The following is a 27,452-nucleotide window of genomic DNA, read 5'->3' on the forward strand; positions in this document are numbered from 1 at the left end:
GGGGAGTGAAGCAGCATATGAAGACCTCTCTCTCTCTCTCTCTCTCTCTCTCTCTCTCTCTCTCATTCTCTCTCAGTCTCTCTGTCTCACTCTGTAACTCTGTCTTTCAAATAAATAAAATAAAATATTTAAAAAATATTTTAGTGCTAAAATATAAAGTTTCTGAGAGCTCCCACTATAAAGCATCACACACTGGGCGGGTTTAAATAACAGAAACCTACTCTTCCACAACTTTGGAGAAAAGGGGTCTGAAGTTAAGGTGTTAGCAAGCTTGGTTCCTCCAGCTGTTTTTGAGCATTCTCCAAAAGTTTTACTGATATTATCTCACTTATTATTCAACAGTAAGGATTCCTGAGACACATCTATTATTCAAAGGCTAGATCTCTCTTTTCCTATTCAGGATATTTTCTGGGTGTTCTGGAAGTGTTTTCCCAGCCTGCTTCTTGGTCAAGGATGTGATGTGGTACAGTGTCAAGTTTGTTATTAACTGTCGCAAAAGCATATTTTCAGTTGGCTGCTTTGTTCTAGTTTCAATTTTGCCCTTTCAGCCTGCAATCTAAGGCAAATATATTTTCTTCTATCTTCCACAGTCTTCTCTTAAATGAAATCTTGGATGAAATAGCATTTCCCCTAAGTTCCCATTTCTGTAACACTCACGTGTGCTAGGGTCTGGAGTTGAGAACTTCATTCAGATCAATAAGAACAATTACCTCTTTAGAAAAGATTTATCTATTTATTTGAAATGCAGTTACAGTGAGAGAGGGAGAGAGAAAGGGAGAGAAAGGAAGAGAGAGAGGGAGAGAGAGAGAGAGGTCTTTCATTAGTTGGGTTCACTCCCCAGATGGTCCCAGCAGCTGGGGCTGGGCTGGGCCCGAAACTAGGAAACAAGAGCTTCTTCCCGGGTCTCCCACATGGATAGCAGAGGCCCAAGCACTTGGGCCATTCTCTGCTGCTTTCCCAGGCCATTAGCAGGGAGCTGGATTGAAAGTGGGGTAGCGGGCCGGCGCCGTGGCTTAACAGGCTAATCTTCCGCCTAGCGGCGCCAGTACACCAGGTTCTAGTCCAGGTTGGGGCGCTGGATTCTGTCCTGGTTGTTCCTCTTCCAGGCCAGCTCTCTGCTGTGGCTCAGGGGTGCAGTGCAGGATGGCCCAAGTCCTTGGGCCCTGCACCCGCATGGGAGACCAGGAGAAGCACCTGGCTCCTGGCTTCGGATCAGCGAGATGCGCCGGCCGCAGCAGCCACTGGAGGGTGAACCAACGGCAAAAATAAAGACCTTTCTCTCTGTCTCTCTCTCTCTCACTATCCACTCTGCCTGTCAAAAAAAAAAAAAAAAAAAAAAAAAAAGTGGGGTAGCTGGGACTCGGACTGGCACCCGTGCAGGATGCCAGCATTTATGGTTTATGTCACCCAGTAGATTACTTTTTTTTTCTTTTTGACAGGCAGAGTGGACAGTGAGAGAGAGAGACAGAGAGAAAGGTCTTCCTTTTTGCCGTTGGTTCACCCTCCAATGGCCGCCGCGGCTGGCGCACCGTGCTGATCCGAAGCCAGGAGCCAGGTGCTTCTCCTGGTCTCCCATGCGGGTGCAGAGCCCAAGCACTCGGGCCATCCTCCACTGCACTCCCAGGCCACAGCAGAGAGCTGGCCTGGAAGAGGGGCAACCGGAACAGAATCCGGTGCCCCAACCGGGACTAGAACCCGGGGTGCCGGCGCCGCTAGGCAGAGGATTAGCCTGTTGAGCTTCGGCGCCGGCTGATTACTCTTTAATCCTTCTTATCTATAATGTCACAAACTCCCATGACTCTCTCATTTCACTGAACACATTTGCATGTGACTTTGTGTTTCATTTACCTCTGTCCTGATGTCATCTTTCAAAGCTTTAGTGGATGACCTATCTCATATGTTCACACTCACAATTCCTAACCTTTCTGGGCAGATCGTACCATCATTACCAAAATGTTCACTGGACTGTCCTGCAGCGGATTCCCTGTCTCCACCCTGCTGGACCTGCCCAGCTGCCTCTCTGTCTTACCTTTGACCAGGTCATTCGACTCTACCTTGATTGCCAGTATGTTCCAATGTTTCCCACGGCTTAAATTTAAGATCAAACACGTTAGGCTCTTGTGATGACACTCAAATCTCAGTGCCTTAAAGCCACAAACACTTATTTCTCAATCTCACCCACTCTGACGCTTTATGGCTCCAGGGGCAATCCAGAGCCAAAGTCCTGAGTTGAGCTCTCAGGAATCCACACCGCCTTGTTCTTACTGCTTTACCACCTCCACCTGAACTTTCCCTCACTATCCCAATACATGGGAAAAAACAGACTTCAAAACCTAACATTCCTTCTCACTGCCCGAGTCCAGCAGTGAGTCTGACTTCTTTTGTTCACATGGCATTAGTAGAAGAGGCATAAGCCTGCTGAACACAGTGAGACCAGCAAGTGTGGTCTCCTGTGAGCCTGCAGGGGAAAGACCAAATATTGGTGAACACGAGTTATTTCCACTAGAGTTGAGTTGAGTTGAGTTACTATGGGCTACAGTGACACAAGCAAATAAAACACGCTGACTGATTCAGTGTCTACCTTTAGCTTCCTGCTAATATACTTCAGGGAGGCAGCAGGTGATGACTAACGTGCTGGGTCCCTGCCACCTATATGAGTTCATGTGTGAACTATCAGATGCTCTTTCTCTTTCTGTCCCATTGCCTTTTAAAAAACAGTTAAAAAAAAAAAAAACAGGAAAAGTATTTGACCAGATATGTCCGCCAAAAAAAAAAAAATACAAATGGTCATTGATACACTAAAATTACTTAATGCCCTTCCTTACCCACCATTAAAATACAAATCAAAGCCATAGCTTCATATCCACTAGGATAGCTATGATAAAAAAGGAAAAGATAATAATCACCATTGGCAAGGATGTACACTAATCATGGAAGTGTAAAGCAAAACCAGCACCCTGGAAAACAGTATGTGAGTCTTTAAAAAGTCAAACACAGTGTTACCATAGGATCCCACAATTCCAGCGTTCTTAGTATTCCCATCTAGAGAAATAGGTCCACACAAAAGCAGGTACATAAATGTTCACAGCTTTTTTTATCATCACATAAGTTTATTTCAGATGTAACAGCAATGTTAAAATTGAAAATTTAATCTTTACTGCACCAAGTAAACTTAGCCATTAAGGTTTTTTTTTTTTTTAACCCAAATGTCCATCAACTGATGAGAGGATGAATAAAATGTGGTCTCTCCATGCAAGGGGATGTCATTCATTAATAAAAAAGAAGGAGGGACTGATATATTTGATTTCATTGTTTCAAGAGGCGTTAGAGACACTATGCCAAGTGAAAGAAGCCCAACATGGAAGACCACTTAGTATCAGATTCCATGTATATGCGAAATCCAGGATGAGCAAGTCCCCCGAGCCAGAGGCAGATTGGCCGTTGTTGGGAGCAGGGACTGGAGGGTGGGAGGGCTGCTTGCTGATGGTGCAGTGCAGAGTTCCTGTTGGGTGAGGAAACACTTTGACATTGGTTATGGTGACGGACCCAGAATGAGTATTGATAGAGCCCCACTCTGTGCCATCCACTGTCCTAGGCTCTGGGACTAGTTAGTGAACAGGACAGCTAATGTCACTGACTTCACAGTCACGCATTGCTTAACACCAGATACCCATGCTGAGAAATGGCTGTGAGGTGAGTGTGTCACTGTGTGCACATCACAGAGTGCACGTACACAAACTATGACTGACCTACTACACACAGGCTTTGTGGGATAGCCTATTGCCTCTACACTGCAAACCTGTACAGCATGCTACTGCACTGAACACCACAGTCAAGTATAACCCCAAGCTAAGGGTATATCCAAACACACCTAAGCATAGAAAAGGTACAAGAAAATATTAGGCAACAGGAATTACGTTAGCTCTGCAAGTCGTTTGAGACCACTGTGGTAATATGTGGTCTGTCGTTGACAGAACAGCCCTTACACAGAGCATGGCTGCCTTAGAAGCCATGGATAAATGGGATCAGACAGGTTGGAGTTCAGGTGGGGAAAGGACACCTGCAGCTGAGCCCGGGGGATCTGCCAACATCGAAACACAGGAAAGAACAACAGATCCGGCTAACAAGACAGAAGAAAGGCAGGTGAAGGAGGCCAGAACCAGCTTGGCCCTATACACACACTTCTTTTTTTTTATTTAATGAATATAAATTTCCAAAGTACAGCTTATGGATTATGCTTAGTAACAAACCATTTTACACTTGCTCTGTTCTCATAGTTTCTTCTTCAACAGCTACCTGTGTGTGTGTGTGTGTGTGTGTGTTAACCATATCAAAAACAGGAAGCAAATAGCACAAACTCTTGCCTTCTGTCTCCTGAAGCCAATCTTTTTCATAACGAAGCTTATCTCCCAACTGCCCGGAATATTGCTTTCTCATCCCACGGGAGGCAGCTTGTCTCCGAGAGCCCATGTTTATTCATCATGTTGTTTATTCTTCATTTGCTCAACCTTAAAGAATGGAGATCATTCCAGACAGGCCGCTGCAGAGCAAGCAGGACGCATAGTCACCTTCGACTTATTTTATTTTTTATCTTTTTAATTCCACAAGCCCCCTGATCAGAATTTCGCGAAGTAACCGCAGATAAGACAGAATCGCTCAGACTGTGGAAACGGAGCGTGGTGACAGTATTTTGCACTAATCTTGTTGGGCTCCTAAAGTCAGGCCTATCTCCCGGCTGGGATGGTTTTTTTCAGCGAAGGAAATGAACGCTGTGATTGTCATTCAACTGGAAAGAAGATCAACCCTGGGGAAGTTTAATAAAAAGAAAAAAAAAAAGAAAAGAAAAGGGACTATGGATTTGGAGAAAGTGAGTAAGAACTTTTTCTTCTTTCTAGGGGGACAAAGTGTTGTTTATTCTTGGACTCAAAGCCAGAGAAGGCTTGGAGCAGCCCCAGGGGCAGAAGTGGATGGTCCAGGCTGCGAGCAGGTAGGACGCAGGGTGGAGAAGACGTACGAGTCGGGCATTCCCTTCGCAGGAGCCAACAGCCCGAGAAGGAATGACCCAAGCAACAAGGGGCCTCCTTTCTTCAGTGGCAGAAGCAGCAACCAAAGCAGCGGTGACAAAGCCCAGCTCTGGAGCAGCCGTCACCCTTGACCGTGACGGAGGGGCCCCGCAGTGCACGGGGAGCTCCTGGGCTCTTCCTGTAGCCAGTGGCCAGCAGAAGGCACCACTGCTGGGGCTGAGGTTCAGTCTCCACTGTGATTTGTGTTAGGAAGGGAGAAAGACCCCTGGGTCCTCGATTCTGGCCAGGACCTTGGAGAGAAGACTTCCTGCTCTTACCTAGTGAGAAGGAGGACGGCTGCTGGACCCAGGGTGCCCATGTGTGGGAAACCAGAGGTGTGGCTGCAGGACGTTGTAGAGAAGCCAGTGGGGTGAGTGAGGGAGAGGTTATCGTCCCCCCACCCCCACTACCTTTGCCCTCCTGCCTTCCTCTCGCCTGTTACCTCCTGAGGTCTGCAGGGGTCCAGTTCTCTTCAAACTTGGAACGGAATTAAGCAGAGGTGTTCCAAGTTGTTGTTTGTTTCTTAGAGAAAGGTACTTTCAGAATCAACTCCCCCTGCGTTGTCAGGGCCAGAGTATTTTCCATAAACTCCAAGGTGAACTCCTTTGAGATGCGTCGGACAGGGGTTGACAAATCATCTAAGACCAGTGCTTCCTCTACCTCCCAACAAGTCACACGCTGTGAGCTGGATTTTGGACTTCCACCTCCTTCGTGCATAAAACAAGTCCTTAATCTCTCTCTCTCTCCGTAGACTCAAACACAGCCACAGACACACATACCCTGACAACCAACGCCGTGGGCTGAGATGCGGGCCGGTGGGGATGCCTTCCTTCTGAAACCTCTCCAGGAGAACGTGTTGCCTTGCCTTTTGCACCTTGCAGTACGGCCCACATTCCTCCGCCCATGGCCTCCTTCCTCTGTGGTCGAGGCCAGCTGTGGGGAATGGAGAGTGCACTCTGACCTTCCTGCCTAGTCCCACTCCCCATGCCGACAGCCACAATCGGTCCTCTGATGCTTAAGAGACTGGGCCACTCTGGTAATTCAAGGTAATCTTAGGGAGAGGGATCTTAGCTCCATCACGTTTGCAAGGCCCCTTTCATGAAAGGTACCACATTCAGAGGTCCAGGGACGAGGACAGGGGCCTCTTTGGAGGGCTGTATTCTGCCGACCACAGTGGTTCAACTCCTTGGATGGGAACTGGAGAGAAGGCCGAGGTCCACAGGTCAAGGGCGGTTCTTGTGGCTCCAGGGTGCATCTTCCTTCAAGCTAGAAGTCTCCTTCCCTCCTGTAAGCCAGCATTTCCCAACGTCTGCTCTCCAGCAGATGGGCACCAGAGGATGCATCAAAAACCAAAGTCCCGTGGTTAAATACACGTGTGCATTCAGTGTGCCCCGAACACCTGAAATTGATGCTAGCAAAGGAAAGGTTCTGAGAGGTCCCATGGCGAGGAGCTCTAATTCAATGTGAGTCTAATTTAACACGAGTTTACCCACAGTCATTTGACCAAGAAGCTCTCTTACTGGAACACATAACAGTCCCAGAATCGCTGTTGAACACAGTAGACTTCAGGAAACTCTTGTCTGAACAATATGAAGATGCCTACCCAGGTGCAGGTGTGGAGGGGAGAGCCACACATGACCCATGAGCCCTTGTTGGAGCCACCCAGTGTCAGCTCTGATTATTATCCTTTATCCCCATTTAGAAGATCGGCCTGGGATTGAAAGAAGCCACACTGGCCCTCACTGACACTGCTGGTGAATGAGAGAGGCGAAATCTGAAGCCAGGCAGTCCACGCTCAGGCACCGCGCTGGAGTTTGTCTTTTCATGGCCAGCCCTTGAGGGAATCCCACCCCTGTCCTACCTGGCTGTGGCAGGGAGGAGTAAGTGTCACCGATCACAACAACCCGTTTTCCCTTCGTCGGGGGCTGTGACACACAGTTCTGGAAGCGCTGAGGAGTGGGCAGCTTCGCCGACCTACACATGCAGCCCGCCGAATAGAACAAGGCAACAGAAAAATACCAGCCTGGTCTTGAGACTGACTTAGGAGACCCTGCAGGACTGTAGCACAAGGAGGCAGCGCCACCTAGTGGACAAATTAAGTACTCGGCCTTGAGGTCAAGCTGCCGTTAACACCTGGGTTGGCCGTGAAACAACTAGTCTAAGGCGCGGTGTTTTATCCGCACGTGGAGACGAACTTAGTAACGTCGCAGGATAGGTGTAAGGATGAATGAGAGCACGCGTAAAGGGCCAGGCGAGCAATAGAGATGCTATATTCGCTTATGATTTCCAGTGCAAGCTGACCTCTCCCTGGGACTCTAATGCCCTCTCATTCAGCTGAACCTGCAGGAAGAGAACTTACTTCTGGCCTGTACCACCAAGTCCCTTTGTTAGGGTAGCTCTCTTACTGCGCCTTCTGCAGCCGTGGCAGACAGATGCCAGGGGAGCTGTGCCTGAGCCATTTGCTCCCCATGGACTTCCTAAAGGGGGATCCCCAGCATAAGCCAGCCCCCACCCCAACCCCGTGGCTGTCATCTCCTCTGAATGACGGGGAAACATCTTGTCCCTTTAGAGAGAGCTCTCTAGCCTTACTCTGTTCCCATTGGCTTTGTTTTTTTAAGTACTTTATCATCTATCAATCGATTTGAAAGGCAGAGTGACTGAGAGAGATGGTCCATTTGCTGGATCACTCTCTAAATGTCCACAACAGCTGTGGCTCAGCCAAACTAAAGGATGGGTCTCCCATGTGGTGTCAGGATCCCAAGGGCTTGGGCCCTGGGGTGCTGCCTCGCAGGAAGCCGGGTCAGAAGTGCAGGCAGCACCCAGCCCAGGCAGTCTGATGCGGGCTGTGGGCATCCCACCCAGGACGTCACAGCCACCTCACAGGGCCAGCCTCTTCCGCTGGGCTTCTCCTGTGTAGAAAGCTTCAGGAAGCTGACACGTGCTTCTCAGTCTGATGCTTTTGCCATTTTCCCTATTTTTGTGTTTTCTGGGGAACTTAATGGAAAGCTGAGATTGGAACCTCGGGCTGTTGTCTGATGTAGCCATCTTCCCTCCAAACCTGGGCCCTGGAGTCCTGTGCTAGACTCGTTTAGATGATCTTCCATACGTTATTACTTGACAGAGATCACAAAGAAAACACTTGCCTTCCTGTTTATGAATCTGGTATCTTTCGTTAAATGGTGCTTCAAACGTTCAGGGCATAATCAGATCCACTCTCCCCTCAGTAAGAAACAAACTAGAGAAGTGCTGATAGAAAAATAACATAAATTATAAAAATAAAATAAAATAAAATGGTATAGAACCAAGGAAGTGTCATCCTCTAGTCTGCAGTTTCGAACACGTCCAGTCATAAAGCAAGGATACCATCACAGTCATGTGTGGCTTTTTAAGATTTTTAAAAACTTGTTTTATTAACTTGAAAGGCAGAGACAGAGATAGGCAGAGTTGGCATCCACTGGTTCACTCCCTAAATGCCCACAATGGCAGGGGCATGGACTCAGCTGAGTCTAAACCAAGGTTGGGAAACCAGGAACTCAACACAGGTCTCGTGCATGGCAGGGACTCAGCCACCTGAGCCATCACCTGCTGTCTATGAGAGTGTGCGTTAGCAGGAAGCTGAAAGTGGGAGCAGAGCCAGGACCCAGACCCAGGCACCTGCTATGGTACCAGCGCAGGATAAGGCTGTGCTTGCCACTGCCCGGTGAACACGCACTTGGGAACAGTGTGGGCAGCAACAGACGGCTCCCCCATGAGGAAACAGACCAGGGGTAGTCTCCTAAGTGAAGCCCAAACGATTAGTGTTTGGACTGAAAAATCATTGCCAACAGCATGGCGACAGGGATGTTAAACGTGCACCCAGTTATTGCTATTATTTTAAACCTTGCTGTATCGCATTGCTGGAGACAGAAATGAGAAATTGATCAAAGTGTGGCCTTTAATTAAAACTTCAATTTTAAGGGAAATGAATTAATGGATTTTTAATGTGTCCTATTCAATCACATATCTCTACCCTTGTCAATCACACATCTCCACCCTTGTCAATCACACATCTCCACCCTAGTTGGAGCAAAACCCAAAGACTCCAATAAAGGCATTCAACTGAGGGGGAAAGAATCAGCCTCTAAGTTGAGGGTCTGCACTGCAACTCTGGACCTTCTTCCTGTTAGAAAATCGCCAAGTGAGGAGAAACATTGGCCTTAGGGGGGCTCATTTTAGAAGAGGCATCCAGAGATTTTTGTGTCTTTTAATTAAACACACACACAATTATATCTGGCTGCCTGCTCATATATACATATATATGTATATATGTATGTATGTATGTATATGTATGTATGTATATGTATGTATGTATTGTATACACATATTTATATATGTATACACATATTTATATATTTAAGAAAAGCCTTTAAACACATCTTGCAGTGAAATTTTTTCAAGCTAATGGAATTTTGCTATAGCATCAAAGTTTCTCTTCTACATGGTGTCTCCGTAACACAAACTTTCCTCCTAATTTTTGAACAAGTTAAATGTCCCCGAGTGGTAAGCACTATAAGATTTCCAGCAAGAATGGGATCGTCCTGAACACAAACCAGACAGAACTGGTCCTGCCTGAGCTCAACACGCTTTGTGAACCGAGGCCTTATTTAATTTCTCTGTTTTTGATTCTTCATCTATAAAATGAGGAGAATGACAAGAACCGCGTACGACTGCTGTGAGGATTAAATAAGACGTTTTGGTCTAAAGCACCTGACATAGCCACATCGTAGGCACTTAATATAAGTTACTTTCCTTTCCATTTCCCCCTTCATATGCATGTCTACTGGCAACATCAATTTGCCTTCTATGTGGCATCGATGCTGTTACCTTTATGAAGCTCGATTTTCTGTGAAGCATTTATCTGTATTCATTAGCTAGCAGGACTGACGCACAAAGATATTAAATTATTTACTCAAATTTAATGAATGAAATTGAAAACCTTTTTCCCCTGCTTCACGTGAATGTGCCCTTTTCAGCGAGCGGAGCCTGGCTGCATTTATTCAGAAGCCCTTGCTAAGTGCTTAGTTTGGAACACAGCATTAATGAGCCTGGAGACACGGGCGCTGGTCTCCATGGCAACCAAACTAGCTTTGCTCTGCTCCAAGCTCAAACAACGGATGTGGGATGCTTCACTCTGGCCCCTACTATAGAGCGGGGTGCTCTTTTTCATATAGCTGACTCCCTATTGCTGCCTCCAGTTACTCCCAAATTCTCTTGGAAAAAAATAAATAAAAAGAATATCCTTGCATCTTTAGGGCTCTGCTTTTGCATCTACACCCCAACCCCCTTCCTGAACTTATTGATCCCCCCGTGAGCTTCTGAAGATGTGGGCACCTGACTTCTGTTTTTCCTCTGCAGACCAATTCTGGCCATTCTGGGTGTCTTCAGCAATTGACCCTCTCCATTTGGTTTATTTTAAACTTTTTCTTGATTTATGTCTTTATTTCTGTTTTATCTGAAAGGCAGAAAGACAGAGAAAGAATGCCTGCAACAGCCATAGGATGGATCAAGTCAAAGTCAGGAACTCGGAACTTTATCAAAGTCTCCCATATGCATGGTAGGGAGCCAAGTACTTGAGCCATCACCTGTCCCTCCCAGGAAGCTGGATGGACTGGAACTAAGCACTCTGATACTGGATGGGCATCCCAGGCAGCAACTTAACAGCTGTGCCAAACACCCACCCCACCTCAGTTTCTATTCAGAGACTTCACTCGCAGTCCTACCCGGACCAAGTCATCCCCTGCAATTGATCAGACTCCTGACGTCACTGATCCATGCGTCCGGTCCTATGATCATATTTTGCGTCTGGCCACATATGTATCCTGCCTGGTCAGCATCTCCTCTGACCATGTGTGGAATCTCTTAGACTCCTCTCTCTATTATCTGTCCATTTGATGTCCTTTAGTCTCCTCTCTCCCTGTCCAGCTTAATAGCATCATTGATCCTTTCAATAACTTTTTGCCAAAACCTTAAATTCCCCCGGCATCTTCCCAGAGCCTATCTGGTGCCTTGAGTGACCCTAATCCCAAGTAAACTCAACTGCAGCCAACCCAAGAGCAGTGTGGCAGAAACCATGCTTCAGGGGTGGCATCTCTTTAGCCCAGACTGGGACCATCATAAAGTCAGACAGAAACACTCATAACTTCAGACTCTTTCCTTCCTCAAATCTTTAACCCTCTCTCTCTTACTCTCAAATCTCCTTCCTTCTTAGTTCTCAAAGAAAATACCCATCAAGTAGAAACGTCCTGCACACTTCCAGCCCCATTCTCTCCTTTTTGGCCTCTGGCTGTGCTAGAACAGATCTGCTCCATACAATCAACCACTCTGCAGGTTCTCAGCTCCTGAGCTTCTCTGAGTGCTTACACGTCCTCTCTGTGCTCAACTCTGCCCCCTTCGTGGGCTTCTCCATCAGTTTTTCAAATGCTCAGGCTTATGTTATCTGAAAGGGGAAAACTTTTCAACCAACCCCATTTCCCTCTTCATCTCCTCTCTTGCCTCATCTTCACAAACACCCCTAAAACTCATTCACACTCAGAGAAAACCTCCCTTTTATTCATCAACCCCCACCTGGTTCCTGCATGTTTCCACTGAATGCAGCAATCCATCCACGTCACTAGATCCAATGGAAGCATTTTAACTCCCAACTGGATCCCTTCTCTTAACACTTCTGACTTCTCCTTCCTTCCTGACATACTCTCCTCACACAGGAATGAAGAAATGAGTGTGCAGGACACAAACTGAGTGCGGCTTTGCCAGCAGTGGTGACGGAGTTGCTCGGCTGCCACCACACTCCCGAAGGCTAGCACTTGTTCTCCATCCAGCGTTCACTACCTTTTCAACAGTCAATACCTAGGACGCACGATGCACTTGGCTATGCTGAGCAAAACAGTCTGTGACCTCATGAAAGAATCAAACAAATAAGATGTACATGACACAAATGTGCTATGAGAATACAGAGCACAACATTGGGACCCAATTCATTTGAGGCAATTAAGGAAGAATGATCTTCATAACTAGAGTCTGAACCGGGATCTTACATAGAAATAGAGGTTAGGTCAGCAACAAGAAGTGGGCAGAGCATTCTAGAGAGTGGCCATGCTCTATTAACATTTCCAGCCCTTTTTTTCTTCTCTAACTCAGTACCTGCAATGCTAGCAATTCAGCCTTGACCCTCCAGGAAGAAGCCATTGAGATTTTTCTGTGGAGAATTGGACCGGTCCTAAAAAACAACAACAACAAAGACCTAAAGATACAGACTCTTCAGATGAAAGGTCCAGCCAAATCTCCTACAGTGAGGCTGACAGGGGAGCAAACCCTGCCTAGACTTCACTAATTGACCTCTCAGACAGGCAGTGAAGGAGTAAAAGACATTTAGTGTGTTAGACAGAGACCAGCAAGTAGAGCATGAAGATAGAAAATCTTGAAACAGGATGACAATTAGAGAGCAGCACAGAAGTAAAAGCTCCAAATATCAGCAGTTTGAGAAAGAGAGCACACAGAAAACAGAAGAAAGGAATTCACGCAGGAAACAGTTCAGGGAACTTGTCAGAACTGATAGACAGGCGTTTGAGGGTTGAAAGTGTCCAGTACAATGGATGAACATAAACCCACCAAGGAAGAGCATTGTAGGACTTCAGAACACCAGAGACAAAAGGGGATGTGAACCTCCCCAGAGAGGGAGACAATAAGTTGCATATAATGGATGAGGGGTTGAAACTGCTCTGACTCCCCCGTCGTATACTGAAAACTAAAATGCAATGGGCAATGCTTCCAGCAAGAAAAAGCACAATAATCATGAATCCAGAACTTCATGCCAAGTTGGGGGCACAATAAAGACATTGGGGGCAAGAATGGTCTCGTGCTCCCTTCCTCAGAAAGCGACTGGAGAAGATGCTCCACCCAAACAAGAAACAAACCAAGAGTCATGAAGGCGTGGGCTCCAGGAACCAGAAAATACAACATGGATCGGGGAAGGGCAACTGCAGGCTGATGGGGAATGGGGAATCCCAGATGCCAGATACACAGAAAGCTGCACCTGATCGGCCTGACTGGAGCGCCGTGAAAAGAAGGAGACGCTCCCCAGCACTCAGCGGCCTCATGGTGATAACATGGAACTTACTGTGCTTCTGCGAAAGGAGTGGAGGAGCAAGACTGGAGGAAAAGCAGCCACGTCCTTGTTTTCCGTTGCAGTAAATCAACAGATTATTATAAAATTGCTAATCTTTTTTTTTTTTTTTTTGGACAGGCAGAGGTAGAGAGACAGAGAGAAAGGTCTTCCTTCCATTGGTTCACCCCCTAAATGGCCGCCGATCCGAAGCCAGGAGCCAGGTGCTTCCTCCTGGTCTCCCATGTGGGTGCAGGGCCCACTTGGGCCATCCTCCACTGCCTTCCCAAGCCACAGCAGAGAGCTGCACTGGAAGAGGAGCAACCAGGACAGAACCGGCGCCCCAACCGGGACTAGAACCCAGGGTGCCAGCACCGCAGGCAGAGGATTAGCTTAGTGAGCCGCGGAGCCAGCCAAAAATTGCTAATCTTGCTACTGATTCTTTTCCATTTTTATGCACAAATGTGGAGCTAAATATAAAACTGTTTAGTAAAAATAATTGTAAGGAGGGAATGATCAGATACTACATTTTTCATCATAGACCTTGACTATGACATCCTCTTAATGTCTTCCTAACAGTTTTTGGATTTCTTCCACCTCTTTTGTTGGCATTTTCAAGGCTCCTTAAACTTTTCGTAATATAATTATGTCACTTTTCACATTACAATTCCTGGCTGCTTGTTTCTGGTTTGTAGAAATACAACTGATTCTGGTCTATCAGTCTTACATCCAATGCCTCTGATAAGCTCCAGTACAACTGCTAATTATTTGACCATGGATTTTGTTGGGTTTTCTCTGCAGACTAACACATTATGTGAAATGATGACACTCCTGCTCCCCTCTTCCCATCTCCATGCAGTATTTCTCCTTTCTTTTTGTACCAGCAGGGACTCCAGGGCAGGGCTGAAGAGATTGTGGGAAAAAAGCAGAAAGCTTGCTTTCCTCCTGATTCTAAAGGAAGTGTTTCTAAAATGTCACCACTGAACAGACTGTCAGTTCTGTATAGCACTGTTCATGGCTGGGTTCCCCAACTGTGGCAGGACTGTACAGGAGACTCTCTGTGGAACTGGAATGACTGCCATCTGACTGCACGCTACACAGGATCTGAACTCTAATTCCAAGTGCACTTGGAGCAGACTGACTGGGGACAAAGCTTTTAGAAAGCGCAGTGACCAGAAAGAGGATGCTTCTCAGTTGTTCTCCGAGAGCACCGGTTCTCTGAGCAGGTGCAGGTCGGGCATGGACTATTATTTACTGTTCCTGTTGTCGTCTATGTGTGGCAAGAGATGTGGGTCTTCACCTTTTGTGTGATAAAAAGTTCCATTTAAAATCAAATGAAATGCCCCCCCCCCACCTCCTGCTGTGGTGCAGTAGGTTAATCTGCAGCACCACCAGCATCCCATATGGGCACTGGTTCTAGCCCAAGCTGCTCCATTTCTGATCCAGCTCTCTACTATGGCCTGGGAAAGCAGGAGAATATGACCCAACTCCTTGGGCCCCTGAACTCACGTGGGAGACCCGGAAGACTGGCTCCTGACTTCAAATCAGCCCAGCAATGGCCATTGCGGCCATTTGAGGAGTGAGCTAGCAGATGGAAGACCTCTCTCTCTCTCTCTGTCTCTCCCTCTCACTGTCTGTAACTCTACCTGAAATACATAATAAAAATGTTTTTTTTTTTAAAAAAAAATCAAGTGAAAGGGCCCAGCACTGTGGTGCAGTGGGTTAAGCTGCCTCCTGCAGCACTGGCATCCCATATGGGCACTAGTGCAAATTGCAGCTGCTCCATTTCTGCTCCAGCTTCCTGCTAATGCACCTGGGAAAGCAGTAGAAGATGATTCAGGTGCTTGGTCCCCTGCTCCCCCCACATGGGAGACCTGGATAGAGTTCTAGGCTCCTGGTTTTGGTGTGACCCAGCCCAAGCTGCTGTGACCATTTGGGGAATGAACCAGTGGATGGAAGATCTCTGTCTCTTTCTGTGACTCTGCCTATCAAGTAAATAAATAAATCGTTATGAAAAGATCAAATTTAGTAAGTCATATCAATTGGAAGACAAAACAAACTTTGCATGGACAGGTGGTACCAACAATACAACAGAGACACACACATCCTCAGAGGTGTACAAAGCACAGAGATGGTCAGACTGGGGCTGTTACGATGTCTTCCATAAGAGACGAAAGATGGAAGGCGATGGGTGGAGAGAGGTGTCTACAGCCAGCCTATCTATTCTTTGATTACAATGAAGGCCAGTGATGTCCTGCCCGCGTTCTGATTCAGCGAACAGGGAATCTCCTGACATGCAGGGACTCGGGTCACTGTCACACTAAGAGCAGAGGACAGTCTGTTAGAAGGCACCGGTCTCCTCGCCATTGCCCTCACGCTACATTCTGCTAGAAAACATTTGAATTTTTATGGCTTTCCTGCAGTAACAAATTTTCCTCCCGCTGTCAGGATTTGCTTCATGCAGAGTAAAGCCAGCAGCTTTCATTTTCCTCTTAGGAAAAGGAACGAGGAGAAATCGCCCTCTGCGTAACAGCCAGCTGAACCTGACCTGACGCTTTTTATTCGTAGGGAAATACCGGATGCAGAGAGGGGACGTTTTTTCATGGAGGTAAATAAGGCCTCTCTCCTGATGAACACTATTATACCAATATCCAGGGAAACAAAGGGCAGAAGATGGGGGTATTCAGGAAAAGGCAAACAGGAAAATAGCAGGCAGAATCCAGCATGGGGACAAAGTGGGCTCTGCAATACTAAAAAAAAAAAAAAAAAAAAATAGGGGAAAAGCCTTTAAGAGAAAATTGCATGCAATTTTTTGGCCTCAATTAGCCTTTTCCACAAAGAGCACTTTTCCACAAAGAGCCCATTAAATAGCAAATGAAATTACAGCAGTTTTCAGTTGCCATGGCATTGGCTCTTCCCCTAATGGACTTCTCTGGTCCAGAGCTTAATGTTAGCCTGACTTATTTTCCTTGTCTGTGCACTGCCTCTATTCCCTCTGTCCAGCCACGAAGTGATGTTTGCGACTTTGCCCCGCACAGTGCCGATGCCGTTGTCCAAGGCGTCCTCGGCTGTGTTCCAAGAGATCGAGAGGGCAGAGCTGACCAGGGCATGAACACAACAGTCCCCACTCAGGAGGCAGCTGTGGGTCCCTTGCATGCACTCAGGACCCTGGACGCATTCCCAGACCAGTGCGTGACCATTAACTGAGCCCTTCCTCTGAGCCAAGCACTATCCAGGATGCTGAAGCCATAAAAATGCAAAGGAAAGAAGGCAAGTTGCTCCCAGGCTTCCAGAGTTCCCAGACTGGAAAATCTACCTGCAGCTGCTCTGCTTCTCGTCTCCACTCAAACTGCACAAAAAGTTCCCCACCTGAGTCACAATTTTGTTTTCCTGCTGATGTATGCCAGTTTATGCTTAAGCAATCAGGGTGTGTGTACCAGCACAGAGGGTTAAGCTGCTGCTTAGGATCTTGGCTCCCACACTGGAGTGCCTCCACTTCTGTAACACATACCTCGTGAGGCGAAGAATGGTGGTCTAAGTGCTTGGAACCCTGCCACCCACATGGAGACCTGGATGGAGTTCCTGGCTCCTGGCTTCATCCTAGCCCAGCCCATGCTGTTGGGAAGTAAACTAGCAGATGGAAGATGCTCTCTCTCTCTCCTCTCTCTCTCTCTGCCTTTCAAGCAGAAGAAAATTGAAATAAACATATTACAAATTATTAGCCTAGGAGTAAGTGATTAATATAATATTTGTCTTTTTGAAATGCTTATTACATTTATTTATTTTTTTAAAGATTTTATTTATTTATTTGAGAGGCAGAGTTACAGAGAGTGAGAGAGAGAGGAAGAGAAAGGTCTTCCATCGCTGGATCACTCCCCAGATGGCCACAATGACTGCAGCTGGGCCAGTCCAAGGCCAGGAGCCAGGAGTCTCATCCAAGTCTCCCATGTGGGTGCTTGGGCCCAAGGACTTGGACCATCTTCCACTGCTTTCCCAGGCCACAGCAGAGAGCTGGATCAGAAGAGGGGCAGCCAGGACTGGAACTGGTACCTAAATGGGATGCCAGTGCTGCAGGCGGGAGGATTAACCTACCTCAACACAGAGCCAGCCCCGCGTGTATTTTTTATTTATTTTTATCTACTTGAAAGTCAGAGTGACAGAGAGAGATGGAGAGAGAGTGAGAAGAAACTCCAGAAACTCCATCTAGGTTTCCTACGTGAGTGTCAGTAGACCAAGCACTTAAGCCATCCCCTGCTGGCTCTAAAAAGGCAGTATAGCAAGGAGCTGGATCAGAAACAGAAGCCAGGACCTGAACAGGCACTCTAATATAGGATGCAGGCGCCCCAAGTGGTGGCCTAACTTACTGCACCGCAATGCCCACCCCCGAATTTCTTAACTAGTGTCGAACATTACCTATGATATAATTTGGCTCTTGTAATTTAGGCATCATTTTAAAATATGCAAAGTCATATATAATTTTTACAAACATGAATCTGCAGTTTTTAATTTCTTACAAAAGGCTTTTAAGTGCCTTTTCACATCAATAAACGTTCTTTTGCAACATCATTTTTAATGTCTGCATGTTATGGAAGCAAGATAACTTAAAATATTTTTTCATGATTTATTTACTTGAAAGGCAGAGCCAGAGAGAGAGAATGAGAGAGAGCTCTTCCATCTGCTGGTTCACTCCCCAAATGGCCTCAATGGTTGGGACTGGGCTGGTCCAAAGCCAGGAGCCAGGAGCTTCTTCGAAGGCTCCCACGTGTGTGCAGTGGCCCAAGCACATGGGCCATTTTCCACCACTTTCCCAGGCAAACTAGCAGGGAGCTGGTTTGGAAGTGGAGTAGCTGGGACTCAAATCAGTGCCCATATGGAATGCCAGCACCACAAGTGTTGGCTTTCCCTGCTACACCACAACGCCGGTCTGATAACGTAAAATTGTTATCACATGTGCAAATATTTTTCAGTTTTTCAAAAATATAAATGCCTCTCTGAGAACAAAAAGGCAAGATTTTTGTGGGAATCCAAATATATTTAAAAAGGAAAAGTGCCAAAATGTATGTTTTAAATCATTGAATATTTTTAATGTTTCTCTTAACCAATCAGAACTTTAGTTACAAAAATAAAATACACTGTACTATTCTGAGGATTCTTAGAGAATTAGGATAAAGTCTTTTTCTTCCTAGTGCATTCTAGATCTGTGATAAAGCACAACTCTTGGTTATGCGATGTCTTCCTATTCCCTTCTACTCACCTATCTCTTCAGTTCTCCGCATAAATTTGTTTAGAGGTAATAGCTAACGTCTGTATTTGAGGGCTTACATAAATAGGATCCTTAGTTAAAAAGTCCCTAATCATTGAGGTTGAATTTCTGAGTTGAAAAGGTTTGAGCAGGGGAAGCATTTGCCTGGACAGTCGAGACGCTGTCTGGGACACACGCCTCCACGTCCGAGTGTCTGGGCTTCAGTCCTGGCCCTGCTTCCAATTCGGATTCAGTTTCTGTCAATGCACACCCTGGGAGGCAGCAGATGGTGGCTCAAGAATTTGGTTCCCTGGCACCACAGGGAGACCTGGATCGAGCTGCAGGCTCTTGACTGGCCTGGTCCAAACTTGGTTATTGTGGTCTGTTGGGGAGTGAATCAGCAGGTGGAAGATACCTCTCTCCTCTCTCTCTCTCTCTCTCTCTCTCTCTCTGCCTTTCAAATAAAATGAACATAAATAAAGATTCTACAAATATTTAAATAGATTTTAAGTTTTTGATGTCTGTGGCTAAATTGCCTTCCAACCTGTGCCATTTATAGTCCACTCAGAGTGTGTAAGAGAGGTGGATGTTTGCACAGCAGTTAAGACGCTGCTTGGGATGCCTGCATCCCATACTGGAGTCCCGAGGTTCGAGTCTCGGGTCAGCTTCCAATCCAGCTTCCTGCTAACGCATACCCTAGGAGAAGCAGGTGATGGCCCTAGTACTTGAATCCCTGCCAGCCTCACAGGAGAGCCAGACAGAGTTCCTGGTTCTGGCTTTGGCCTGACCCAGCATTGGCTATGGCAGGCTCTAGGAGTGTGAGCTAATAGATGGAAGACTCTCTCTCTCTCTCTTTCAAACAAATAAAATTAATTATTAAATGAAGTGTGAGTAGACTTCCCTATGTATTTATAAACATATGTATCAGGGCCAGCACCATGGCTCACTTGGTTAATCCTCTGCCTGCGGCACCAGCATCCCATATGGGCACCAGGTTCTAGTCCCAGTTGCTCCTCTTCCAGTCCAGCTCTCTGCTGTGGCCCAGGAAGGCAGTGGAAGATGGCCCAAGTCCTTGGGCCCTGCACCCGCATGGGAGACCAGAAGGAAGCACCTGGCCCCTGGCTTCGGATTGGCGCAGTACCAGCCGTGGGGGCTATTTGGGGAGTGAACCAATGGAAGGAAGACCTCTCTCTCTGTCTCTCTCTCACTGACTGTAACTCTACCTGTCAAATAAATAAATAAATAAATCTAAAAAAAAAACCATATGTATCATCTTTTTGTTTCCTTGTTCCCATAATAAAAAGCAAGAAAAATGTCTCATTGTTATTGTAGCTGCTGTTTTACTAGTTATTTGTTTGTTTGGTTTTTTTTTTTTATTTTTTGTTTTATTTTTGACAGGCAGAGTGGACAGTGAGAGAGAGAGAGAGAGACAGAGAGAAAGGTCTTCCTTTGCCGTTGGTTCACCCTCTAATGGCCGCCGCGGTAGCACGCTGCGGCCAGCGCACCGCGCTATTCCGATGGCAGGAGCCAGGTGCTTCTGCTGGTCTCCCATGGGGTGCAGGGCCCAAGCACTTGGGCCATCCTCCACTGCACTCCCTGGCCACAGCAGAGAGCTGGCCTGGAAGAGGGGCAACCGGGACAGGATCGGTGCCCCGACCGGGACTAGAACCCGGTGTGCTGGCGCCGCAAGGCGGAGGATTAGCCTACTGAGCCGCGGCGCCGGCTTGGTTTACTAGTTATTAATGAAGGGGATCATTATTTGTATTTTAATTTTCTGCTTCAATGATTTTTTTAAAATTTGAATGTATTGCTTTTACAGAAATAGTTATTTCTATCATTGGTCTCTTATTCTTTTTCCTTTGGTTTTTTTTTTGTTTGTTTGTTTGTTTGTTTTTTATTTTATTTTTTGACAGGCAGAGTGGACAGTAGAGAGAGAGAGACAGAGAGAAAGGTCTTCCTTTGCCGTTGGTTCACCCTCCAATGGCCGCTGCGGCCGGCGCACCGCGCTGATCCGATGGCAGGAGCCAGGTGCTTCTCCTGGTCTCCCATGGGGTGCAGGGCCCAAGCACTTGGGCCATCCTCCACTGCACTCCCGGGCCACAGCAGAGAGCTGGCCTGGAAGAGGGGCAACCGGGACAGGATCGGTGCCCCGACCGGGACTAGAACCCGGTGTGCCGGCGCTGCAAGGCGAGGATTAGCCTAGTGAGTCGCGGCGCCGGCCATCCTTCGTTTTTATTTCCCCTCTTTTTCCCTTTTTAAATGCTTAGTTGTTAACCTCCTTACATTTATTTCCGTATTTCTTGCAGTATTAAGGATATCAGCCTTTGCCATATAGTCTCAAATATTTTTCTGTTTTAATTCATAATGTTCACCGCACAGAAGCCGAACGTTTTGCTTTTCTCAATTTGTCTGACTTTCCTTCGCGGAAGCAGACTTTGATGCCGGAGCTCTCCAGAGGAAGGGAATCTTCCATGGACTCGCTCTGGATTGGTTCCAGCCCAAGTCACCGCGAGCACTCGGGAGCTCTCCGCACCTCATCACGACTCCGGGAGCCACCCGGGCAGTCTCCTTAGCTAACAGGGATGAAAGGGCACGGGGCGAGGTGCCCTGGGAAAGGCGACATCTCTCAGGGAGGGACGGTGGCTGTGTCAGGTGCGGTCCAGGAAGTCACAGAAGGCGGAGAGGCACCGACCTAAGCGGCACCCCGCCGTGCAGCATGAGTGGGGTGTGGAGACCCGGTGTGTAGCGGCGTGACCCCAGCTAGTGACACGGAGCTGTATTCTTGAAGTTTCCATGGAGAAGATCTTATGTGTTCTCACCATAAAAAAAAGTATATACTGAAACGTAATTTTTCCTGAATTTTAAAAAAGAAAAGATTTTAAACACTCAAAAGTATAAGAGAAATTTAATCTAAAAATACATATGAAGGGGCAATGAGGTCCACTAGTGGAAAGGCGGATCACCTCCAGCCCACGTCCACTCCTATCCCGTGTCTCTGCACTGGGCCCTTCCTCCCAGGGCCAACGGGAACCTGAACCGCCGGCTGGGTTTCCCCCTCTTAGCTCTGCAGGTTGAGATCATGGTGTTTTCCGTGAGCCCAGCAGCCTCACATCTTTTGTCTGGAAAGCTCTCCTCCCATGACCTATCCATTCCTTCTCTATCCCTCCAGATTTCCACCCTTTCTCTTCTCCTCTGTGATGACCTTCTGCGTACATTACTGGGGGAGAAAAGCCAGCAGACACAAACTCCCTCGTGCCATCACCCCCAAGTCTGTTGATGCTCCGGCATGGCCAGCCTGTCTTACTCTGGCCCACCTGCTTAGAACGAGGGCATGTCCCAGCATGCCTAGACATCGTCTCCTCTCGACTTCCCAGGGATTGGAAACTCTCAGTGATCCTGTCTCCGGGATCTTCCGTTGCTCTCTGTGAAGGACTCACTCCCTCAGGCAGGCAGCATTTCCTTTTCTAACTGTAGAAAACACACTCCCCCGACCACTCTTCTCCAGCCATCACACTGCTCTGCTGACACGTGTCACTAAGCTTCTCTCAACAGTTACCTCCACGGGCTGCCTCTGGTTTCTATCATTCACATTTTGCACCATTCTATTCTGGCTTCTACATCATTTCACCAAAACTGTCTTTGTCAGTGATAACTCTGTTCATCTAAGGAACATCTCACTAAGCCTCTATTGTTGTCCTACATCCAGCCACTCCCTGCATTGTGAACCTGACACACTTTCTTAGTGCCTGTGTGGTCAGAAACACTCCTGGGTTTCTCTAACCTTCCTCACCACCCACTGCACTCTCCTCTATTGGTCCCTCCTTATCCTTCTAACTCCTAAATGTTGAAATTCTCTGGGGCTTGGTTCCACTGGGCCCGGCGCCACATCCTCTTTTTCCTACTTGTACTCTTTCCCCAGGTGATTGCATTGGTTTTCTTGAACTTCTCTTTGAAACTTCTGAAAGTTATTGCTTCAGTCCAGAGCTTGCTTTTGAAATCCATATTTTTATCAAGTGCATCCTTGACTTAATCACTCTGCAGTCTCAAAGAGAACTGAACTTCTGCTTAAAACCTGTCCAGGAAGGCTCACTAGAGCTTAAGACTTAGTATGAAGCTACAACAATGAAGTAAATGGAGCATTAGCACGAAATACACACATAGGCCAACAGAATAGGCTATAGTCCAGAAACAGCCCATACTTGTATGGCCAAGTGATTTTTGTAAAAGTTTACTAATTTTAATTTATTTGAAATGGAGAGAGCGAGAGAGAGAGAATAAGCATCTTCCATCTCTTAGCTCACTCTTCAAATTCCCTCAATAGCAAGGGCTGAGGCCAGACCAGAGCCAGGAACCAGGAACTCCAAGTGAGTCCTCCACATGGGTGGGAGGGACCCAGGGACTCGAGCCATCACCTACTGCCTCCCAGGATGTAGGAAGTTAGATCAGAAGCAGAAGTTGGACTCAATTCCAGGCATTGCAATATGGGATACAGGGGACCCAAGTGGTGAATTAACCTGCTGTGCCATAACACCCACCTCTGGCCAGCTGATTATTTTTTATATATTTTATTGAAATACAGTATACATTCAATAAATGCACACAAGTATACCAATAAATGAATTTTTGTCATTTGCTCACACTCATAAATATCACCCAAGTTAAGAACAAAGCAGTACTGGAACCCCAAGAGTCCTCACTATTCCCCCGATCCAATTCTTTTTTTAGAAATGTTAAAGAGGAATATATTGTCATTTACATGGTCAGAATCAGTGAAGCACTATTTACAACTATATACCAAATGATATGACAGCCACACAATTTTATACCCTATATATTAACTACCACAAATAAGAGAAAATGTGATATTTGTATGTTTAAGTCTGACCAACTGATTTTTGACAAACATGCCAAGGCAAATCAGTAGTGAAAGAATAGTCTTTTCAATAAACTGTGTTGAAACAATTTGGCATCCATATGAAGAAAAGATGAACTTTAACCCACACCTTATACCATATACAAAAAATTCACTCAATAAATCCTGGACTAAAAGTAAAACATTAAGTCATAAAACTCCTAGAAGAAAACACAGGAGAAAACTTTGTTACCTGAGGTAGTCAGTGATTTCTTGGATAGGGCACAGAGGAACAAACCATAAGAGGTCAAAATTAACACACCAAATGTATCAAAATTAAATAATTCTGCTCTTTGAAAGACTGGGAAAGGAAAAGAAAAGCAAAGAATATGTAAATTTATATGCTTACATATCAATAAAGAACAAGTGTCCAGAGTGTAGAAAGGACTCTCTCAAATCAATAACCAGAAAACAAGCCATTAAAATAAAAAAAGAAGCAAAACAAATGAACAGAGATTTCACTACAGTGACTATAGAGTGGGCAAATAAATATGTGAAAACATCCAAAAACCTTAGTCCTAAGGGAAATCAGAACAAAATCTGCAATGATTATTATGAGCCTATTAAAATGGCTAAAATTTTAAAAAATCACATTATCAAGTTCTAGCAAGAGTGGGGAGTAATCAGAATTCTTTTGGAAATACAAAATATGGAATACAAAATATAAAATATAAAATACAGAATACATGAGGAAATACAAAAATGATATAACCACTTTGGAAAACATGTCACAGCTTCTTATAAGTTTACCAGACAGCCCATAATCCCGCTCCTAGGTGTTTACCCAAAAGAAATGAAAACATGTCCACCTAAGAACCAGTATGCAAATGTTTCTATCAGTTTTTTTTTTTTTTTTTCCAAAATCGACAGAACTAGGAACAATCCAAAACTCCCCCTGCTGGAGAGTGGATAAATCGCATTTCGTGTACACAACGAGAATATTCTCAACAATGAAAAGGCCTGAGTTACTGGTTCATGCACCCACATGGATGAGCCTTGAATGCATCGTGCCCAATGGGAGAAATCAGACTCAAAAAGCTATGTTTTGTATCTTGCAATTTATATGAAAATCTGAAAAAGGCTAAAATATAGGGACAGAGATAAGATGAGAGGCTGATGGTTTGGGGTTGGGGAGGGAATTATCTACAAAGGGCATCAGGGTATTTTTAGGATGATTGCGGTGGTTTTACAAAATAGTGGTCTTAAAATTAGTGAATTTTACTATGTATCTACTGAGTGTACATTATACACTAGTAAGTCTGGCTTTAGGAAAACTGGTTTAAAAGCTTCTCCATGTAAACAGCTCTTACCCAAACTTCTCCATCTCCAAACGTGGCATCCCTCGCTGTCCATTTGCTAAATGGAAAACTCGGCAGTGGTGGTCAGAACTTCTCCTCATCCACCTCCCACATGCACCCACCACCACATCCCATCAATTCTGCTTCTATCCAACTCTGTTGCTTGGTGCAAGTCACTATCCCTATCATCTAGACTATGACAATGACTTCCTTGCTGGTTTCTGGACTTCTGTCCCGTGCCCCCCACCCCCCAATCCACTGGATACATAACTCCAAAGTGGAAACTTCCAGTAAAAGCAAATCCTGCCATGGCCTTGCTTAAAACATCCTGGTGGAGGCTGGTGTGGTGCAGCAGGTTGAGCTACTGCCTGCAACACCAACGTTTCACATGAGCACTGGTTCGGCTTGAGCCCCAGCTGCTCCACTTCTGATCCAGCTCTCTGCTACTGCACCTGAGAAAGAACAGCGTGATGGCACAAATACTTGGGCCCCTGCCACTCATTTGGGAGACCTAGATGGAGTTCCAGACCCCTGGCTTAAGTCTGTCCCGGCCCCGGCTGTTGCAGCCATTTGGGGAATGAACAGATGCTTTGTCTTTGTAACTCTGCCTTTCAAATAAATAAATGAACGAATGAATGAATTTTGGTGGCTGCATTCCCAAATCCCATACCTTGGCCCCAAAAGGCCCTACATGATCTAAGATACCCAATGTCATCTTGTGACATCCCCATTCATCTCTCCCACCCTACTCCACATCCATGACACCTTAGACCATTTGGCCTTCTAATGTTCAGTAGTCAATATTCAATAATCCAATAGTCTACACCTATGCTCCTTCCCCTGTAGCTCTTTTTTCTAATGGCTGGCTCATTCTCAGTTTTCAAGTTTGAGCTCACATATTAGTTCCTTAGAGAAGTCTTTTTTTTATTAAAGATTTATTTGTTTGAAAGTCAGAGTTATACAGAGACAGGAGAGGTAGAGAGAAAGAGAGAGAGGCCATAGCAGAGAGCTGGATCGGAAGAGGAGCAGCCGGGACTAGAACCGGTGCCCATATGGGATGCCGGCGCTTCAAGCCAGGGCACTAACCTGCTGCACCACAGCACCGACCCCTCCTTAGAGAAGTCTTAACACATTTTGTAACAGTTCGCTTTTGACTTTCACAGCTCCTTATTTATTCCTTCACAGAGTTTTTCCCAATTGATAATTATGTATTTGTGAATTTTTTTTATAATGTATCTCCCTGCTAGAACATTATCTGAGGACTAAATAAATATTTGTTAAATAAATGAGCAAATTAATGCACTTCCCAAGGGTGAGTCACGGCACTGTCGATTAGCCCGCTGCTTGGGATGCCTGCATGCCATATCAGAGTTCAAGTTCAAATCCCAGCTGCTCTGCTTCCAATCCAGCTTTCTGCTCGTGAGCCTGGAAGCAGCAGATGATGCCTTGAGTATCTGAGTCCCTGCCATCCACAAGGGACATGTGGCTTCTCACTTTGACCTGGCCCAGCCCTGACTGTTGCAGCCATTTAGGAAGTGAATCAATGGATGAATGATCTCTTTCTCTCCTTCTCTAAGTCACTCTGCCTTCCAAATACATTAATTTTAAAACAAATGCATTTTCTACATTTTCTACATTTAAAAAGTAATAATAAGTTTCTGGTGTGATCATCACGGATTGACCTGACAGAACCAAAAATATATGTATATGCGTACATATTTTTAGGACACTCTAACTAGACATGGGATGCCCGCTACGTGGTAATCCCTGCTACATGGTAATGCCTCCAGCCTGGAGATGCCTACTACAAGTTTCCAAAGATGAGTGTGCAAGGGCATGATGGTGTCAGCCACCCAGAAAGGCTTACCTCTCCAGACCAATTGCTTGGCACAGAGAATGGAGTTTGGAGTTGTACAGAAGTGCAAAGCTGTGTGTCCACTGAGGGAGTAGCAGTTGAGCTTTGCCCCACGGTCACAGAGGATCTTCACGCAATCCAGGTTGGCCACTTCACAAGCCACATGCAGAGGAGTTTTCCCGTTGGGTCTGCAGTTGATGGTAGCATTGTGGTCCAGCAGGACCAGCAGACACTCCACATGGCCAAATAAGACAGACAGATGCAAGCCTGTTGCCCAGGAAGACTTTAATTTATAACTAGGCAACCAGTAACCTGAAAAAGAAAAAAAAAAAAACAAAGTTTAACTTGTTGACCTGGGATTTCTCCTTGTTTTCTAAGGATGTTTAGAACACATTTTATTATGGTCACCTTTATAAAATTAGGGAGGGAATGACTCAGAGGTTAGACTATAGTGTGGGTCTGCACTGTTTGTTTAGTAGCCTGCTGTGATGAGCTTAGTGGCACAGGCTTCCTCAACAGCACACTGTCCCTACTATTCCCTATTATCTTGTTCCTTCATTAACTTCACTTTTGTGGGTAGAAGCATTTTGAGCGTTAGGCCTTCATTTACGTGACTGTTTTATTTCACATGGTGAGTTAATGAGACTCTTCAGGAACTTCTTTTTTCAACTCTCAACCATTAAGTTTGTCTTGAATGATACCAAAGTCACTGGTTAGAAGCTTGTAATTTTTATCCCAACCCAGTTCTTTCTCCTTATTGTTGTTGGAGTCAATCCAAAGTATCAATGTGTTTAATACATTTTTAAGATTTGTCAAGCCAAGATTTTATTCACCTTGCTATCTCTTTCCAAATAAGAATTTAAAGCAAATCACAAATTTTCTACAAGACAAAATTTTAAAAAGTGATCTAGAAAATAAGGACAAAGGAAATCAACAAGAAGT

The 27,452-nt window shown here is 45.8% G+C and overlaps 1 protein-coding gene across 1 annotated transcript in view; it reads right to left on the minus strand.

Moving 5' to 3' along the window:
• Positions 1 to 27,452, minus strand: part of ASB4 (ankyrin repeat and SOCS box containing 4) — a 52,012-nt gene that overhangs the window by 14,515 nt on the left and 10,045 nt on the right. The window contains exon 2 of the mRNA XM_062178415.1: positions 26,523 to 26,822. Coding sequence (XP_062034399.1) covers positions 26,523 to 26,822 — 300 coding nt within the window. The remainder of the gene's footprint in view (positions 1 to 26,522; positions 26,823 to 27,452) is intronic.

The sequence above is a fragment of the Lepus europaeus genome, chromosome 20 (assembly GCF_033115175.1).
Source record: "Lepus europaeus isolate LE1 chromosome 20, mLepTim1.pri, whole genome shotgun sequence".
Lineage (NCBI taxonomy): Eukaryota > Metazoa > Chordata > Mammalia > Lagomorpha > Leporidae > Lepus > Lepus europaeus.